Source organism: Salvelinus sp. IW2-2015, linkage group LG20, assembly GCF_002910315.2.
Source record: "Salvelinus sp. IW2-2015 linkage group LG20, ASM291031v2, whole genome shotgun sequence".
In the NCBI taxonomy this organism is placed as follows: Eukaryota; Metazoa; Chordata; class Actinopteri; order Salmoniformes; family Salmonidae; genus Salvelinus; species Salvelinus sp. IW2-2015.
Genome location: NC_036860.1, coordinates 38,715,505 through 38,735,486, shown reverse-complemented (window position 1 = coordinate 38,735,486; position 19,982 = coordinate 38,715,505). Strand labels below are relative to the sequence as shown.

General features: G+C 43.9%; 1 protein-coding gene across 2 annotated transcripts in view; it reads left to right on the top strand.

Annotated features, from left to right (window-relative positions):
* The first annotated feature begins 173 nt into the window (after nt 1-173).
* The window catches only part of LOC111981897 (collagen alpha-1(XXVI) chain), a 47,646-nt gene continuing 27,837 nt past the window's right edge, over nt 174-19,982 (top strand). For both annotated transcript variants that reach the window (XR_011481730.1, XM_024013388.2), the window contains exons 1-3: nt 174-646; nt 1,333-1,455; nt 2,507-2,610. Coding sequence is in view for 1 of the 2 variants with exons in the window: in XM_024013388.2 (XP_023869156.1) it covers nt 486-646; nt 1,333-1,455; nt 2,507-2,610 (388 nt within the window). In the remaining variant the exon portion in view is untranslated. The remainder of the gene's footprint in view (nt 647-1,332; nt 1,456-2,506; nt 2,611-19,982) is intronic.

Genomic DNA, 19,982 nt, shown 5'->3' with positions numbered 1-19,982 from the left:
GCCTATGTTTTAATGTTGGTGCCTCGTAAATGATGTATGGATAACGTTTGATGTCTTCCTATTCCATACATGTAAACCTAATATCTAGCCCACCACCATCTATTCTGTTGATGGTGGTGAACTTTATCCCTTCCACATTACTCAGCGGTAATAATAAACCATGCGCAAAAACGACTGCGTCGAGCTTCCCAAACTACAGTGCGTATAGCGCTCAGACGCTGCTGCAGACAGACAATCCCTCCAGACTTGGAAGGCAGAAGCCTAGCAACACGACAAAGGCAGTGACTGGGAGAACAGTAGGCTCCAGAATGTCTCACGACGTTGCAGATTTATATGGTATTAATTTACTTTAACGATATATTAGGACGATATATTCGTGCGCGGCGGCTTTGACTTCCCGAGACGCGCGTCTCCAAACTTTGTCCACTTCAAAATACAGGTAGTGTTCAACCTCTCACTCGAACAGAAACCTAACTTCTCGGACAATGACAGGTTCAATCATTTTTAGCATTCTCTGTATTTGGATGTTTTCACCCAGTCTGTCACGAGGGACCGGGTTTATCTATCAATTTCCAGGTGTGACATTGCAACCCATCCACACTGAACACACCGCTGGACCCCCTGCAGGCACCAATGCGGCTCGCAGGTAAGTGGACCTCAAGCAAATATTCATCAGAGAAGTGATTATGAGTTCAAGTTGTTGTTCAATGTTAAACAGCTACTGATCTGTAGAAATATACATTTTTATATAGTTATCAACCCTGTTGAAGTTGTATGCTACCATGCATGAGCTTGTGCGTTGACTTTAACCAAAAGTATATAACTGTGGTACAACTATTTTCTTGCCCTCTAAGAATAACGAAGTGAAAAGCAGTACTGGCAATAATGGAAGAGAGTATTAAGATGTGGTTCTGGGTTTGGATTGGATGAATGGAGCAGACGTTCAAGTTGCACATTGCTGCCAAATTGAATACTCTCTCTTAGTATGTGAATTGCCTCTCAGCTCCAGTTTATGACACTATAAACAACTTTATTTCCAATTTCACATCCTCACATCCTTTTATTGTCTAGATTTGGCCTGATACACCAAACTTCTCAACTGACAAAAGCGGACCGCCCAGAGAGTTGTCCTTAATAATGATGAATAGGAAAAAAATATTTGGTTTATTATTCAAAGTTAAACGGAAAAACGTTTTTGACTGCCTTTTATTTGGATCCCCATCTCCCAGATACCATGCACACACACACACACGCACTAAAACTAAAACACACTCACACACATACACACACACACGCACTAAACCTTTGCCTCCCTATGGTCTCCTTTGGTAGGAACTGGTGTCAGTACACAGTGTCGAAGACTGTGTCATGCCAGGTGCACAACGGGACAGAGAAGCTGGTACAGCGTATGTTTCAGAGTTGCCGGTGGCCGGGACCCTGTTCTAACCTCATCAGGTATGGTCGGCACAGTTCACTCACTCACTCCAACAGGCCGGTCATGTAGTGGAAAATACAACTTCAGACATGAGAGGTTCTGGTTTCAGAGTTGCGCTGGGACCATCTCGTGTTGAGGGATCATCTGCTCAAATCACTGCATGTAATTAAAAAGATCATGCGCAGGAGCCCCACAATGTCAATTCACCGTCAAAGAACGATATAGATATACATCCTAATGGGTTGCAGTAGCTTACAACCATCTTGCTGAGCCAAACGCTTTGAGGGAAGGGCTACCATTTCCAGGTTTCCCTTGGTTCTCTTTAGGACATTTATGGGTCAAGTGCCATTATACATTTTGGTGGCCTTTGCTGACAGTGTATCCTGAATCATAATTCTACATGTCCTGAAGACAAAGCCATCTTGATGGAAAAGAGCAGGTCATTGATTCTGGTTTCAGTTAAGCTGGCCACGAGTCTGGCCAGACGTTGCACAGGGGTCATGATTATGGTGTTTGTATATTTGTAGCCTAAAGGGTCCTTAATGTCATCCAGCTTTGACTGCAGACAGTCTAATGACTGATTATTAAGCCTCATGGAAATATTATTTGTTTGTTGATTGAAGAAGGCAGATTTACTCCCTCGACCACCACACAGAGCAACAAGTCATCCACCATTAAGGCATATGAATATGATTTTTCCCATTCCAGTATTCCCAGGTCTGCCATTACTCCCAGAACAGACACTAATGTAAGACCATAGCCATTTATTATATAGATGTGTGTGATTTGCAACTGTTTGGTTATTTTATGTCTTTGGGATCCATCCAGAAAGACTACTTTAATGGGTTCCCTGTATTCGGTCATAATGTTAAGCTTGGATCGGCATTGTTATTTTATCCCTATGTTATAGACAGGTTCAACATCTTTTGATTTAGAGTTATTCCTGTGTAAAGAGGTCAATGTATTCTCTCCCTTGTCTGTTGTTAATGTTACTGAAATCATTGTAAAGGCCTCTAATTATGTCCGTGAAGTGAACATCTGCCCCAGTTAGTGACTATGCTCTGCTTTCAGTTACAGAACCATTGTCCGGCCCACATACATGCTGACGTATCGCCAGGTGACGGCGTTGGAGTGGAGGTGCTGCCCAGGCTTTATGGGCCACAACTGCAGAGAGGGTGAGTACTGTACCCGTGTTGTCTGTCTGTCTGTCTGTCCGTCCGTCCGTCCGTCTGCCTGCCTTTTACACTCAGAGAACTGGTGAGCTGGAGGTAGAAATGCCACTGCAGTCAAAACTGTAGTCCCATTGTGTACCTCATGCATTGGTTTCATCCTAAACTCCCTGCTATAAATGACATCAAAATCCCAGGCTGAAAAACAATGGCTGATCATCACCCGCTCATGCTCTGTATTCTTGTCTGGGCCTTTTGTTTGTGTGGTTTGTTTTGTTTATTGAATCTCCTGACTGTGGTGTAAGGAAAACAATAGATAGGGATAGTCACTGAATCAAAAGCTCAACTTGGCTCTAAATGACAGATTATACTTACTGGTCCTCCCTTTTGGTTGGACTCACTGTTCTGCTTCTTCTTGGGAAAAGGTTCCTTATTGTAACTTAATGGACCAAGACACTGTGTTTCTTCTGTTCTCATGTCACCGATATGGAGGTTCAGATTTATGACTGGTGTCTGATACAGAGACCATGGCTCTGCTCCCCAGTTCAGACTGTAGCTCTGTTGAACATAGGATTGATGACCCTCCTTTGTGCTCTGAGGAGTCAACTTACTGAAGGAAAGCATATGTCATGAAGATGTGAAATGATTGTTAATGGCGCTGTATCATTCGTGGGGGACGACATGTTTACTTGTTTCTGTCTGTATGCATTGCTATCTATCTTTTATATCTTGATGTTCCAGTGGCTACCTGATGATGATGCTGCACTCTATCCTACAATTGTACCATAAACAGTATGTTGTTGTCATATTTGTAAGGCATTGTGCAGTAACCATAGAGAATGATAGAGGACTCTAGGGCCCAAAAGCTTGTTTTAGCGTGGGGAGCGCCATTGAGGACTTTCACCATTTTGAAGTAGTCAACTGGGTGGGAATTCCTATGGGTTAAGGAAGGAGCACATAATTCCATCCAGGTCATCAAGAGGGATCAGCCAATGAATTATACTTGTGAATAAACATTCCATAACAGGTTGCAGTCAATCGCCAACCTTGGCTTTATATGCACCCTTTCAGTTTGTTTACCAACTCATAGAAGTAGTAGAAGAAGAAAATGGACTACTTACTTCAAAATGGAAATGACCTCAATGGCGTTGCCCGTGCAGTCACAGACGCCATAATGAGACAGATACAATGAAGAGTCCTCTATCAATCTCTATGGCAGTGACACACACAAGTACATTCACACATACACACACCCCTCCACGTACTGTCTGGAGAGGGGCCTCTCCCTGACTGGAAGTGCTTTCCCTGTGAATGGGTAAACAGAGCCAGACTGTTGTGGAGTGGGGCGACCCTCGGTAAAGTGAACCCCCTGGCCCTACTGGTCTGTTCTACTGAGAGCCTTGTTTTGGTTTCAGGGGAACCAAGGTCATCCGCTCCAGCTGTTGTTAATGCACCAAACCCCCCTACCCAAACTCTCTCTCTTTCTACCTCTCCCCTGTTAGAGCGGATGTCTTCACAGGGCAGACTAGGAACCCCTGGGATTGGCTGTTTCAGGGCAGGAAGCTCAGCTCTAACACACACACACACACACACACACACACACACACACACACACACACACACCACACCCAACACACAACAACCCACACACACACAAACAACACACACACACACACACAACACACAAACCACACACCCACGCACACACACCACACACACACACACACACACACACACACACACACACACACACACACACACACACACACACACACACACACACACACACACACACACACACACACACACACACACACACACACACACACACACACACACACACACACACACACACACACACACACACACACACACACACACACACACACACACACACACACACACACACACACACACACACACACACACACACACACACACACACACACACACACCCACACCACACACACACACACACACACACACACACACACACACACCACACAACACACACACACACACACACCACACACACACACACACACACACACACACAACACACACACACACACACCACACACACACAACACACCACACACACACACACAACACACACACACACACACACACACACAACACACACACACACACACACACACACACACACACCACACACACACACACACACACACACCACACACACACACACACACACACACACACACACACACATGCCACATGCAAATAGCTTCACATTCACCTACAGTAAATCATGTAAAACTGTCATTGGGAGATTTGCGTGAATCTCAAGCACCCGTTACAAATTAGGATTCAGCCATGATTCTTGAACATCTGCTTCTGGCCCCATCACCAAACATCTCCATCTTTGCAGTTATTCACATGGCTGCGGAATCCACCTTCATGGGAGCTCAACCATGGCAATCAGATATCATGTCCTGCATGCATGACATGATCTGTTGATTTTGAAGAAACTTTGAAGAAATTTTGAAGAAAAGAAAGAAAATGAGTGCTAGTCATAAAAAACATTTTCCTTCAGTTATAATTGCTGAATCAAAATGTTGGTCTGGAATTCTCCAGTGTAACCTTGTTGCAGCTTCAGGTGAAGGACCTGGCAGCAAGAGATGGGAGAGTGGTCCTGTCATGCTCAGTTGGTACACTCTTAGAAAAAAGGGTTGCAAAAGGGTTTTTCGGCTGTTCTATAGAAGAACCATTTTTGGTACCAGGTAGAACTATTTTGGGTTCCATGTTGAATCCTCTGTGTAAAGAGTTCTACCTGGAACCAAAAAGGGTTATTTAAAGGGTTTTCATATGGCGCTTGCATTGCCAGGATCGTGGGTTCAATTCCTGCTGGGGCCACCCATATGAAAAAGTATGCAAGCACTACTGTTATTCGCTTTGGAGAAAGGTGTCTGCCAAACGACATACAGTATATAGGTATAAAGCAATAGAGGGAGATATGGAAATGCAGAGACTAGAGATTTGTAACCTGTCCTTTATTCCTGGAACATCAGCAGTAGGAGCCGTACACATTCACTGTACACATACCCATTGCAAAACTCCAATGTGCTTTGAATGGCAAAAAAAGTTCAAAGAGCAAGGTGCTATTCACAGCCTCGTCTCTAGACTGATGAAGCAAAGCACCCCAGGATCAGTGCTCGGGAGGCAATGTTATCCCTGGATAGGCAAGCCACAGTTGCAGAAGTCAGCCCACTTACTGTTGTGGCAAGAACCACATGCCTTTCCCGTCTTTACCCAGAAAGCATATGCTTCTGAGGGAAAGAAATGACATCATCTGGGGTTGGGAGGTCTCCCCCCCACTCTATCGACACAGTTGTTTCAGACAGCGTTCGCTCCCAGGGCCGTTGCGTTAATTGAAACCAGCGCGTCGTTGTTGTTTCAGGTTTGCGACTCTTCTAGAATGAGCTCTTCCAGGTTGTCGTCATGCCGTAATGCGCTGGGCGGCGAGTGTGTCATCTAGCCTTTGTGTGTGTTTGTGTGTGTGTGTGTGTGTGTGTGTGTGTGTGTGAAACCTGGTGGATGTGAAAGCTGGGTCTCAGCCAGCTGTCTGTGGTAGTGCATGCACAGCTGCCGTACCCCGGATTTCACTGGTCTATGGAAACAGCCGGTTAAGAGAAGAGTCATCACGACATCCACTCTTTGGAGCCATTGGACAGGGAGCCTATTATTGGACTTTGTAAGCAAGTGTTCTCATGAACTGCCAGTCCCTGTCAAGATGAGCATGTTGCAGGCACATGGCAAGTGTCCGATTTCATAGGAAAAAATGAAAAAATATAGTTATACTGTGCAGCTTTTTAACCGTCTTCGTCAGGTTTAGAAGCTGTGAAATTGCACCTGTGAAATTGGCTGGATGTGCGTGCACTAACTTTGTCAGACTTTAACCAGAAGGAATCAGTCTTTGGTGGTGAAGCAGACAATAGATTTATTGTCCGTAGCAATGAGAACTAGATGTTTCAAAGGGGACATAGTTCTGCCCTTTCAAGCATCCAGTGGAACCCAGTCATAAAGGCACAGAGTCTACGAAGGTCCAGAGCCAATGGAACACACATTTTGACTCAAGCTGTCCATAATGTTGAGGGAACAAAACAGATTCTTTTTCAATCAGTTTCACAGAATTTTCTTCATATGCCATGTGCTTCCCATACTCACCCGTGTCCTTTTGAGTTCCCATATGCATCCAATCCATTAAAGGCTTCGTAGTCTCTGTTAAATGTAATTTTACGTCAAGGGAAAAAAATAGCATTGTGGCTGTAATATTTCACTTGACTCATATTTTTGTTCTGCTTCGATGGCTTTCATGACAGGGCCTTGAGAACGCTGCCTCAATCATTCGCTTTCCTCCACTAAAACCCAGGCTTTGTAGTGAGTTGTTATTTGCTGGGTTTGGCATGATTCTTACTTGATTGATACTCCCTGGACTGTATTTTAAGTGACCATAACAAATTACTGTTGAGCAGTATTACTAGACATAAGCATATGCATTTGGTAATGCTATTATTCATGCACAATTTGTCAGAGGTCAAAAGGTTATTATTTATTACCCTGATTCCAAAATGTGAGTAGGGAACTCAAGTGACCAATTTACGGTTGCTGCATTGACGTGCATTTACAGTGCCTTCAGAAAGCATTCACACCCCTTGACTTTTTCCACATTTTGTTGTGTTACAACCTGAATTTAAAATGGATTACATTTGGATTTTTTGTCACTGGCCTACAGACAATACCCCATAATGTCAAAGTGGAATTATGTTTTTAGACATTTTTACAAAGTAATTAAAAATGAAAAGTTGAAATGTCTTGAGTCAATAAGTATTCAACCCCTTTGTTATGGTAAGCCTAAATAAGTTCAGGTGTAAAAATGTGCTTAACAAGTCACATAATAAGTTGCATGGACAAACTCTGTGTGCAATAATAGTGTTTAACATGATTTTTTTATGACTACCTCATCTCTGTACCCCAATCATACAATTATCTGTAAGGTTCCGCAGTCGAGTAATGAATTTCGAATACAGATTCAACCACAAAGACCAGGGAGGTTTTCCTTGCCAAGATGACAGTGAATGTTCCTGAGTTGCTAAGTTACAGTTTTGACTTAAATCTACTTGAAAATCTATGGCAAGACCTGAAAATGTTGTCTAGCAATGATCAACAACCAATTTGACAGAGCTTGAAGAATATTTTCAATAATAATGTTGCACAATCCAGGTGTGGAAAGCTCTAAAAGACTTAGGCAGAAAGACTCAGCTGTAATCTCTGCCAAATATGCACCTACAAAGTATTGACATACAGTACCAGTCAAAAGTTTGGACACACCTACTCATTCAAGGGTTTTTCTTTATTTGTATTATTTCAAGGCACACTTAACAAGCATGGCTACCACTATCAGGGATCAAGGTAGACCCAAGTGCAGACTGTGTGTGAAGTAACAATGTTTATTGTAACAACAGGGGCAGGCAAACGACAGGTCAAGGCAGGCAGGGGTTGATAATCCAGAGTAGGAGCAACGGTACAGGACGGCAGGCAGGCTCAGGGTCAGGGACAGGCAGCGTGGTCAGGCAGGTGGCCTCGGAGACAGGACAGGCAAGGGTCAAAACCAGGAGGGCGAGAAAAGAGAAACTGGAAAAAGCAACAGCTGAGACACAAAACACTGGTATGCTTGAACAAACAAGACGAACTGGCACAGACAGACAGAAAACACAGGTATAAAAACCCATGGGATAAGTGGGGAAGATGGGCGAGACAAGCACAAGGACAGGTGACACAGATCAGGGTGTGACAACCACAGCATTCTATCTTGTTGGCGCTTGGTGGGACTATCATTTGTTTTTCAACACACCTCCAGGCTGTGTAAGGGCTATTTGACCAAGAAGGAGATTGATGGAGTGCTGCATCAGATGACCTGGCCTCCACAATCCCCTGACCTCAACCCAATTGAGATGGTTTGGGATGAGTTGGACCGCAGAGTGATGGAAAAGCAGCCAACAAGTGCTCAGCATATGTGGGAACTCCTTCAAGACTGTTGGAAAAGCATTCCTCATGAGACTGGTTGAGAGAATGTCAAGAATGTGCAAAGCTGTCATCAAGGCAAAGGGTGGCTACTTTGAAGAATCTCAAATATGAAATATATTTTGATTTGTTTAACAGTTTTTTGGTTACTAAATTATTCCACATGTGTTATTTCATAGTTTTGATGGCTTCACTATTATTAAACAATGTAGGAAATACTCAAAATAAAGAAAAACCCTGGAATGAGTACTGTAGATGTGTCCAAACTTTGGATTGGTACTGTATGTAAATGAGATATTTCTGTAATTCATTTTAAATAGATTTGCAAAAAATTCTAAAAACATGTTTTCACTTTGTCGTTATGGGGTATTGTGTGTAGATGGGTGAGAAAAAAGTTATGTAATCCATTCTGAATTCAGGCAGTAACATAACAAAATATGGAATAAGTCAAGGGGGTTTGAATACTTTCTGATGGCACTGTATATAATGTTCCTTCGATCCACAGTTGGGAATGGACTGAGTATTTTCCTCCAGTGCATCATTAGATTATCCAGAACTCCCTACTCACCAACCAAAGGACACAAATCATCCCCATAGTGCAGAACAACCAAACAAGTGTGCATCTGAGGAGACTAAGAATAGAGACATCAAATACTAGAATCATTCATCTCCAAGTCCCCATAAACATTTGTATTGTTTTGTCTGGAAATCCAGGAGCACAACTATTTCAGGAGAGTCTAAGAACATATTGTGAACTATTCCAGACACCCCAAAACAACCTTCAAAAAGCCACGTACCTCTCGTTTATAAACAAATAACCCACTGGGCACAGATGTCAATTAAACGTATATATGCCACATTGGTTCAATGTAATTTCATTGAAATGATGTGGAAACAACGTTGATTCAACCAGTGTGTGCCCAGTGGGACGGCACTGACCTGGCTGACCTGAAATGTGTTGTCTGCTAAAGGGCAGGAGCCGGCGAGGCATTGGCATGGCTCTGAAGTGTGTCTGTCTGTGTTATGCTCTGAGTGGCAGCAGACATGATTTATGGAGGGTCAGCGGGACCAGCTGGAGAGGCCTGGTCGCGTCCCTGACTTCTGTGGGCCAGCCTGGAATGCATTTGTCCACAGAAGGAACGAGACCCAGGAAAACCCACCACAGCCTTTGTTGTGACCAAAGGAGGGATTTGGATGATAAGTCCTTGAAAGAGAGGTCCACTTGCTTTTCCAGCATGGCTTGAGAATATTTGGCCACTTTGCTTGGCTTAAGTTCTTCATGATCTACAGTGGAAACACTTAGTTTAAGGGGTTTTCTACTTACTTTGATGCTGTGTCTTCATTCCCACACCATTTGGAGACCAAAGATATTCCAGAGGGAGTGCAATACTTTTTCATACTTTTGCTATACTAAAACAAACATGAAAATATCCTCCAAGGAACTCCACAGCAACTTGTATTGGAACTTTAAGTCAAACTTATTTTGAGTGAAGAATCTCTTGTAAGTGGAAGCAAGCAGAGAGAGCAGTGTTCTGTGATTGTCTGCAGGCTACAGACACTTATCTGCGTGTTTGGTCAAATATTTGGACAGACTGAGCCCCCTCGGGACACGGGTTGCCTTTCTCAGAGGGAGCCCCTCTCCCAGACTCAACTTGGGTTACAGTGACCAGATTTCAGCCGTGGCTGGAGCTGCTCTCACAGGAACATGCCAACCGCTTTGTTTTGATTCACGTCCTGCTAACTCAACCCTCCTAACCTCCCCCAACCCACCACTCCCATCCACAGACTGTAAGGCATTGAGATATCCCTGGGAAAGCACCCGTAATAGACCTCTCTTAGTGTAGTGTGGGGGTCTGGAGTCTAGACTAATATCTTAAGCTTTGTCTGTACGTGAGAGTCACAAATCATCATCACCACTCAGTGGTATGAGTCAGTGGCTTGAATTCCAGGTGCAACTAAATACCCCTTAGACTGGTAAAGTAGTGGCTAATTTAATGATGTATCGTGGCAGACACTTGGCCATGTATGTTACAGAATGATGTTTGTATAGTAGGTTCAATTTAACATAAATCACTGGCTCGAGCAATAGAGTGATAGTCAGATTTAGCCTTGGTTTTTTGGGTCATAATGCTGAATACATTGGCAGCTTTCAATTGTTTCAGTTGCTATTGACCCCATTTGAGTTGGAATGAATGTCTTTGCGAAAGGTGCATTTCAGCCAAAGTCCCATAAGATATGATCAAAGGTGCGTGTTTTTCGATGTTTGCCTAACCTTTGGAAATGTGTCTGCTAACATTTTTAGAAGTGGTCGAAATGCCTGGAATAATTGCATCCATATGGAGCCATGCAGGGCCTGCTCTCGTCACTGTGGAGCTAGCCTGTCAAAAGGAAGGGTCAGACATAGTCTGGCTAAGAGAGGGAGAGAAATACAGAATAGGGGTGGTGGTGTAATGGAGCAAGGTAAAGAGAGACTTAATTTATGGCCCTGGTCCAAATCCGATAGCGTAGGAATACATGATATGCAGGGTCTGCCTGCCAGTGTTGGGGTGGATGGGTGAGAGGCACCTTGACCCTGGAGTTCCTGTGACCTCAGGTTAATCCTCCCAGTGGGTTGTCACCAGTACCTCTTGGTTGTGAGGCTGAAGCTAATTTTCTTGTCTATTCAACAGGATTTAGTTCGGTCACAATGTCAAAAAGTTAGGAAATCACTGCCTCTAGTCATGGGTATCACCTCCTGTCACACTCCAACTACAATGGACTGGGAAGAAATTGCTTACTATCTTTTAAGCACACAAGAAGAGTTGACTGTTCAATGTCAGCTGATTATTTACAAATCAGTGACATCTGCTTATTTTCTCTGGAAGTTATGGCTTTGAATTAGAGGTCACGCAGACATAAACATTTTCATATTTACTCAGTCTGTATACAGTAGGTAAGGACCATTGGACAATTGATTAATTCTGATGGTCCTTTCGCTACCTACATATTACACGGCAGGCAAGCGGTACTAAATGCCTCCAAGTGCATTCACTGCTCAGTGTGAGTGAATGTGTACAGTATGTGTGCATGTTTTTTTAAACTTCGTGTGAGCATGAATTATACTGTGGCCTGTAGTATGTAGCTCCCTCTCTTCTCTTCTTCACTCTCTTTGTTTCTCTCTCTCCCGATCCCATCTTTTCCTCCTGTCTCTGCCTAAGTGGACCAGTAAGAGCTGAAGATGGGAGTCAGTTCAGTAATAACCAGACTGTTAATCTGTCTGTGTGCTGTAGGGTTCCCAGACAGCAGTCCATGTAAGCCAGCACACTGTTCTCACTGCTCGGTAACAGCATCCCTACAGCCCCTGCACCCTACCGTACTATCCCAGCCTCCACTTATTGTATTGACCGGCTCCATAAATCAAATAGCGGCTAAACTCCCACTGCGTTTGTTTAAATCACTACTTAACTCGGTTTGTGGCACACCTAAGTCTCTCATGAGATTGTTTGGACGGCTGGGAAAAAGCCTGCTAACGAAGCTGGAGCCTGAGTCTCTGTCTGTGGTAATGACCACTGAGGAGGATATCCCCATTATAAAGCAATAAATCTGAGGCGGAACATCGTCGTTGGGTTTTGGAGATTGGCGGTGGCGAGTCTCCAGCACTGCTACAGCATACTGTAGCTCATCCTGCCAAAAGCAAGAGGCGTCCCTGAGCACTTACAGGACTGTGCAGTCATGGAGCCACTGATTTCTCCTCACTTATCTTTATCGGAAAAGATAGTCTAATGAAAACCATTTGGAAAGGGGTTTTTGGACAATGGAACACGAACTGTGACCAGGGATAAATCTGAGGTTTTATTGACAATTCCTGGGCAAGAAAAGTTTGAGCCGCAACATGCAGATGGTATGTACAGTTGAAGTCGGAAGTTTACATACACCTGAGCCAAATACATTTAAACTCAGTTTTTCACAATTCCTGACATTTAATCCTAGCAAAAATTCCCTGTCTTAGGCCAGTTAGGATCACCACTTTTTGTTTTAAGAATGTAAAATGTCAGAATAATAGTAGAGAGAATGATTTATTTCATATTTTATTTATTTCATCACATTCCCAGTGGGTCAGAAGTTTACATACACTCAATTACAATTAGTATTTGGTAGCATTGCCTTAAATTGTTTAACTTGGGTCAAACTTTTCAGGTAGCCTTCCACAAGCTTCCCCAATAAGTTGGGTGAATTTTGGCCAATTCCTCCTGACAGAGCTGGTGTAACTGAGTCAGGTTTGTAGGCCTCGTTGCTCGCACACGCTATTTCAGTTTTGTCCACAAATTTTATAGGATTGAGGTCAGCGCTTTGTGTTGGCCACTCCAATACCTTGACTTTGTTGTCCTTAAGCCATTTTGGCAACAACTTGGAAGTATGCTTGGAGTCATTGTCCATTTGGAACACCCATTTGCAACCAAGCTTTAACTTCCTGACTGATGTCTTGAGATGTTGCTTCAATATATCCACATCATTTTTCTTCCTCATGATGCCATCTATTTTGTGAAGTGCAACAGTCCCTCCTGCAGCAAAGCACCCCCACAACATGATGCTGCACCCCCGTGCTTCCACGGTTGGGATGGTTTCTTCGGCTTGCAAGCCTCCCCTTTTCCTCCAAACATAACGATGGTGTTTATGGCCATTTTTGTTTCATCAGACCAGAGGACATTCTCCAAAAAGTACGATCTTTTGCCCATGTGCAGTTGCAAACCGTAGTTTAGCTTTTAATGGCGGTTTTGGAGCTGTGGCTTCTTCCTTGCTGAGTGGCTTTCAGGTTAGATACCTTTGTACCTGTTTCATCCAGCATCATCCCAAGGTCCTTTGCTGTTGTCCTGGATTGATTTTGCACTTTTCCCACCAAAGTACGTTCATCTCTAGGAGACAGAATGCATCTCGTTCCTGAGTGGTATGACAGCTGCATGGTCCCATGGTGTTTATACTTGCATACTATTGTTTGTACAGATGAACGTGGTACCTCAGGCGGTTGGAAATTCTCCCAAGGATGAACCAGACTTGTGGAGGTCTACATAGTTTTTCTGGGTCTTGGCTCATTTCTTTTGATATTCCCATGATGTCAAGCAAAGAGGCACTGAGTTTGAAGGTAGGCCTTGAAATACATCCACACTCCAATTGACTCAAATGATGTCAATTAGCCTATCAGAAGCTTCTAAAGCCATGACATAATTTTCTGGAATTTTCCAAGCTGTTTAAAGGCACAGTCAACTTAGTTTATGTAAACTTCTGACCCACTGGAATTGTGATACAGTGAATTATAAGTGAAATAATCTGTCTGTAAACAATTGTTGGAAAAATGACTTGTGTCATGCACAAAGTAGATGTCCTAACCGACTTGCCAAAAACATAGCAGTTGAAAAACGAGTTTTAATGACTCCAACCTAAGTGTATGTAAACTTCCGACTTCAACTGTATACAGTAGGTATCACACACTATCAGTAGATGAACTAAGAGTGGTTGTACTATGTTCCATTCCATTACAAATCCCAGGGCATTTTAGGACATGACAGCCTGGCCCCTCTGCCCTTGCTACCAAATACTAATTGAGTTTATGTAAACTTCTGACCCACTGGAATTGTGATTAAGTGAAATAATCTGTCTGTAAGCAATTGTTTGAAAATTACTTGTGTCATGCACAAAGTAGATGTCCTAACCAACTTGCACAAACTACAGTTTGTTAACAAGAAATTTGTGGAGTGGTTGAAAAACGAGTTTTAATGACTCCAGCCTAAGTGTATGTAAACTTCCGACTTCAACTGTAGGTTCCATTTGATAGTAGAGAAAGAAAGTGAGTGCCTGTGATGATTGTTAGTCTTCGACAGTCAAATGGTGACTTAGGTACCTTGAGCTTATGTACAGAAACTCCCTAGAAGTCAGCATAAAAGACAGATAGGCATAGGTCTCCTTCTCCCCCTTCCAGATTTCTACTGGTATGGTCAATCAATCAAGCTTCCACCCTCTCCTCGTCTTTCTCTTCTCTTTTCTCACTCCCTCTCTCCTCTTTACTTTTGTACTCAAGGCTCAAGGCCTTGGCCAAAGGGCCTCTCAGAACTTGTGACCTGTGTTCGGTTGATCTAAGAAAATATTTTGGTGAGGCGCTTGTTTGAAAGGATGTTCCATGGAGAGTTGGTCAGCTCCAACCCCCAAGCAGCCCCCGGCAGTCCACTTCCTCCTCTGCTCCATAGGAGACCAACACGGACATCTGACGGCAGCAGATCCCATCTTTACCAATTAAGGGCAAAATCCTCCTCGAAACATTTCGGTTAGACCAAATATATACGCCCCACTGCGTCAAGAAGCAGCCTGCGTGTTTCAGTGACATCAAACATGGGATGGAAATGCAGTACTCCGGGCCATGTCTTGACATTCCCCCTCATCGCAAGACATTAGTGATGTGCTCCCCTACTGTGAACACTCTAATGGGAAATGCGGTCAGCCTTCCAAAGAGGGGGATGTGCCTGTTCCTTTAACTCCTTTTAACTCTCTGATCACAGACAAGCCTATGTGCTGCTGAAATGTAAGAGCATAAAACTAATCTCCAATCAAGAGATTATCACCACTTTAAACCACAATGACCGTAAGCAGTAGTCCTTCTGAGATACACAGATCATCAACTCTTTCTGTTGTTTTAGTTGCTGATGGGGTTTTGATGGAGTTCTCCAGCAGTGATCTTGGGGTGTGTTGTAGAGAGAACCAGGCAGTGTTTATGTAAGGTCCTGATGAGCTCTTCCATCCCCTCTGGTTGTGAGACTGGAGGGGAATCACAACGCCGGGGGACTCTGGAGCCTGGTTCTCATTTCCCCTTCCACCTCGGTCCCCCTACTTCCCTCGTCCTCCGACACGGCCTTTCTGATGCCTATCTCTGGCTGAGCAATGTCCGGGGATATTTTGTAGTCCATATCTAAAACATTAATGGGGCAGTGGTTAATTAAAGAGCTCAACTGGGGCTGTGCCAGGACCTGCCCAGTGCTCCTCAGTGCCCCCATCTCTGCCATGTATCCATCCATCCCTGGTGCTGCGTTGTGAACACTGGCGTTCTAATTTATCTCACCTGTGTTTTATGTTTTTAGAAAAAAGGGATCATCGAAATTTGGGAAATGCCCTATTGCTATTCTTATGTGGAAGCTCAAACAGTCAACATGTTTGATTACATTTCAAGGTGAACAAGGGTTTTTCCCTCATGGTAACTGGAAGTGATTGATAACTCTGTCATGAAACCCAGATCTACATATGTTGAGTCCCCATTGTTATTTTTCAGGTCAATGTGTTTAATGGTTTTGGCAAACAGACTTCCCAAGACTGGGTCGTGTTGGGTTGCATTGGGTCACGTCGACCCATATATTTCTCTGTAGTTCAGCCACATGTACAGCCACATAAATTTGAGCGTGTGTGTTACAATGTAGAGACGTGTCCGGTAAGAAGTGGTTTGAGTGGATATGTGTTTGTAGTTCATTAATGCACCCCAGATGTAACAGGGTTAACTCACACAACCTTGCACCTTTGCTTGGAAATCTGCCATGTAAACTCTGTTTCTGTTTGTCCTCAAGTGAACTGATTATAATGCAGATTATTTGTTTTTCCATAACTTGTTTCATATCATCACATGGCTAATTTAACATCTGAGAACATTCTCCACCATTCACATGAATTCCACATATTGCTGTCGTCTTGCAACTTTCTGATTGATAAGAGTATGGAAAACATAAACAGATGCTAGCTCTACCTACCGTAAGGAAAAACATACATTAGTTTACTATTATTAACGCACTACAGAGATATGGTTCATACGCGCAAACAGTGGTTTGATTGTGAGAACCAAGTTTGTATTTTTCTTGAATAGGAAGTTCTCAAGCTGGACCGGCCCATATCGCTTAGTAGCAAGCAATAACCACAACCTTAGACTGGAAAAGATAAATTGTCCCATTAAGCTTCCGTCAGTTGTTCATCCAACTGCCAATATATATCAGCTTTGGTAAGTGATAATCAAAATGGAATGGCATGACACATTGCACCAAGGAACATGAGAACCAGGCAGACAGACGGATAGACAGTGGAGCGCAGTGGATTGCAGAGCAGGAAATGGTAGAAGACAGCTGAACGGGACAGGTGGACACACTGTGGCCCCACAGGCCGTAAGAGAGGGATCCGGCTCACTTCCCTAGAGGTTAAGGGTTAGGGTTCAGGTTCAGAGTGGGACATAGACTCACACTATGCCAAATCAAATCAAATCGATTTATATAGGCCTTCTTACATCAGCTGATATCTCAAAGTGCTGTACAGAAACCCAGCCTAAAACCCCAAACAGCAAGCAATGCAGGTGTAGAAACACGGTGGCTAGGAAAAACTCCCTAGAAAGGCCAAAACCGAGGAAGAAACCTAGAGAGGAACCAGGCTATGAGGGGTGGCCAGTCCTCTTCTGTCTGTGCCGGGTGGAGATTATAACAGAACATTGCCAAGATGTTCAAATTTTCATAAATGACCAACAAAGTCAAATAATAATAATCACAGTAGTTGTCGAGGGTGCAACAAGTCAGCACCTCAGGAGTAAATGTCAGTTGGCTTTTCATAGCAGATCATTAAGAGTATCTCTACCGCTCCTGCTGTCTCTAGAGAGTTGAAAACAGCAGGTCTGGGACAGATAGCACATCCGGTGAACAGGTCAGGGTTCCATAGCCGTAGGCAGAACAGTTGAAACTGGAGCAGCAGCACGACCAGGTGGACTGGGACAGCAAGGAGTGATCATGCCAGGTAGTCCTTAGGCATGGTCCTAGGGCTCAGGTCCTCTGAGAAAGAGAGAATTAGAGAGAGCATACTTAAATTCACACAGAACACCGGATAAGACAGGAGAAGTACTCGAGATATAACAGACTGACCCTAGCCCCCCGACACATAAACTACTGCAGCATAAATACTGGAGGCTGAGACAGGAGGGGTCAGGAGACACTGTGGCCCCATCCGATGACACCCCCGGACAGGGTCAAACAGGCAGGATATAACCCCACCCACTTTGCCAAAGCACAGCCCCCACACCACTAGAGGGAAATCTTCAACCACCAACTTACCATCCTGAGACAAGGCCGAGTATAGCCCACAAAGATCTCCGCCACGGCACAACCCAAAGGGGGGCGCCAACCCAGACAGGAAGATCACGTCAGTGACTCAACCCACTCAAGTGACGCACCCCTCCTAGGGACGGCATGGAAGAGCACCAGTAAGCCAGTGACTCAGCCCCTGTAATAGGGTTAGAGGCAGAGAATCCCAGTGAAAAAGCGTGTGCRAGCAAGGAGGCCTACAAACCTGACTCAGTTACACCAGCTCTGTCAGGAGGAATKGGCCAAAATTCACCCAACTTATTGTGGGAAGCTTGTGGAAGGCTACGCAAACGTTTGACCCAAGTTAAACAATTTAAAGGCAATGCTACCAAATACTAATTGAGTGTATGTAAACTTCTGACTCACAGGGAATGATGAAAGTAATAAAACCTCAAATAAATCATTCTCTATACTATTATTCTGACATTTCACATTCTTAAAACAAAGTGGCGATACGAACTGACCTAAGACAGGGAATTTTTACTAGGATTAAATGTTATTTTGCGAAGGTGTATGTAAACTTCTGACTTCAACTGTATATAAAGGGGTAAGGTGACTAGCCATCAGGATATATGATAAACAGAGTAGCAGCAGTGAATATGATGATTGTATGTGAGTGGGTGTGTGTGTGTAGAGTCAGTATAAGTGTATGTGCATATTGTGTGTGTGAGTAAATTATGGAGTGTTTGTGTGTGTGCTGGAGTGTCAGTGTGCGTGAGTATGTAGGACCCTGTGAGTGTTCATAGAGATTTTTATCAAATACAGGAGTCAACTCAGATAGTCCGTGTAGTCATTTTGTTAGCTATTTAGTTAGCCATTTAGCAGTCTTATGGCTTGGGTATAGAAGCTGTTCAGGAGCCTGTTGGTGTCAGACTTGATGCACCGGTACTGCTTGCCGTGCGGAAGCCCGAGAGAACAGTCTATGGCTTGGTGTCTGGAGTCTTTAACCATGCTCTGGGCCTTCTTTTCACACCGCCTGGATGGCCAGGTCCTGAATGTCAAGGAGCTCAGCCCCAGTGATGTACTGGGCTGTCTACACCACCCTCTGAAGCACCATTTTCAGTCCCAGGGTCCTAAGCTTGGTGACGAGCTCGGAGGGGACTATGGTGTTGAACGCTGAGCTGTAGTCAATGAACAGCATTCTCACATAAGTATTCCTCTTATCTAGATGGGTGAGGGCAGTGTGGAGTGCAATTGAGATTGCGTCATCTATGGAGCTGTTGGGACGGTATGCAAATTGGAGTTAGTCTGGGATCATGGAGTTGATGTGTTTGGGGGTACGGTTTGTCCCACTGAGTTATGAAGAGGATGGTGTTCAATGCAGACAATCTTTGGCCAACCTGTTTTCCCATAAATTCCTGCAGACTCATTGTGATAGCGGCACGATCAAATCCTCTCCCTGGTGTTATTTGCTTGGGCTTGTAGCATGGGAAACAGGAGAACACTCATAATGTTGTTTGGATGATAAAGACATAAGAGGAGCAGCTGCACACTGTAGGAAACTGCTGTATGCCGATTTGGAGAGCTATGAGAAAACAAGCAGGACACAATGACTTATTATGGTTTGACTTCAAGTTTCATCTTCCATCAAAGCATCATGGCTGGGGACAGTGGACGTGGAGTGTAGAATGACTACTAAAAGTATCCCCTGACAAAGTTTTACTTTAGCATATGTATCCTCCACTAGGGTTCAGATATCTTTTGTGCAATGCTTGCCCAAACTGAAAGCACATTTTTCCACAGCTCTTTACTCAAATCACTTTGACTCCTTGAGTTACCTTGAGTTAGTATGTTGGGGAATTGACAGTCCACCAGGAAGTGTGCCTAAACTTGCCACACTGTGACCTCCCGTAAATCTGCCAGAACTAAGGAGACTGAGAAGACACAGCCAGGCCCAACTCTGACTGACCGCTGAGGGAGGGGTGGGGGCTGGCCACTTCTACTGGGGAGCTCCATTTAGCATTCAGCCACATGCCAGCTGATTGCAGAGCTCTAAGTAAGCCAGCAGTTTAATCAAGCTTCATTCCTCCAACTCAAGTAATACTGTAATTCCAGAATCTGCCATCATTTTGAGATGTCCTTTATAAGCAACTGTTTGGAATGGGATACTTCGCAAAACAGCTGGCGTACCCATCTGTCGAGTAACTAAACACAGTTAATACTTCACAGTGACCTTTCTGTGTCTATGAATGAAAAAGATGTGTACCT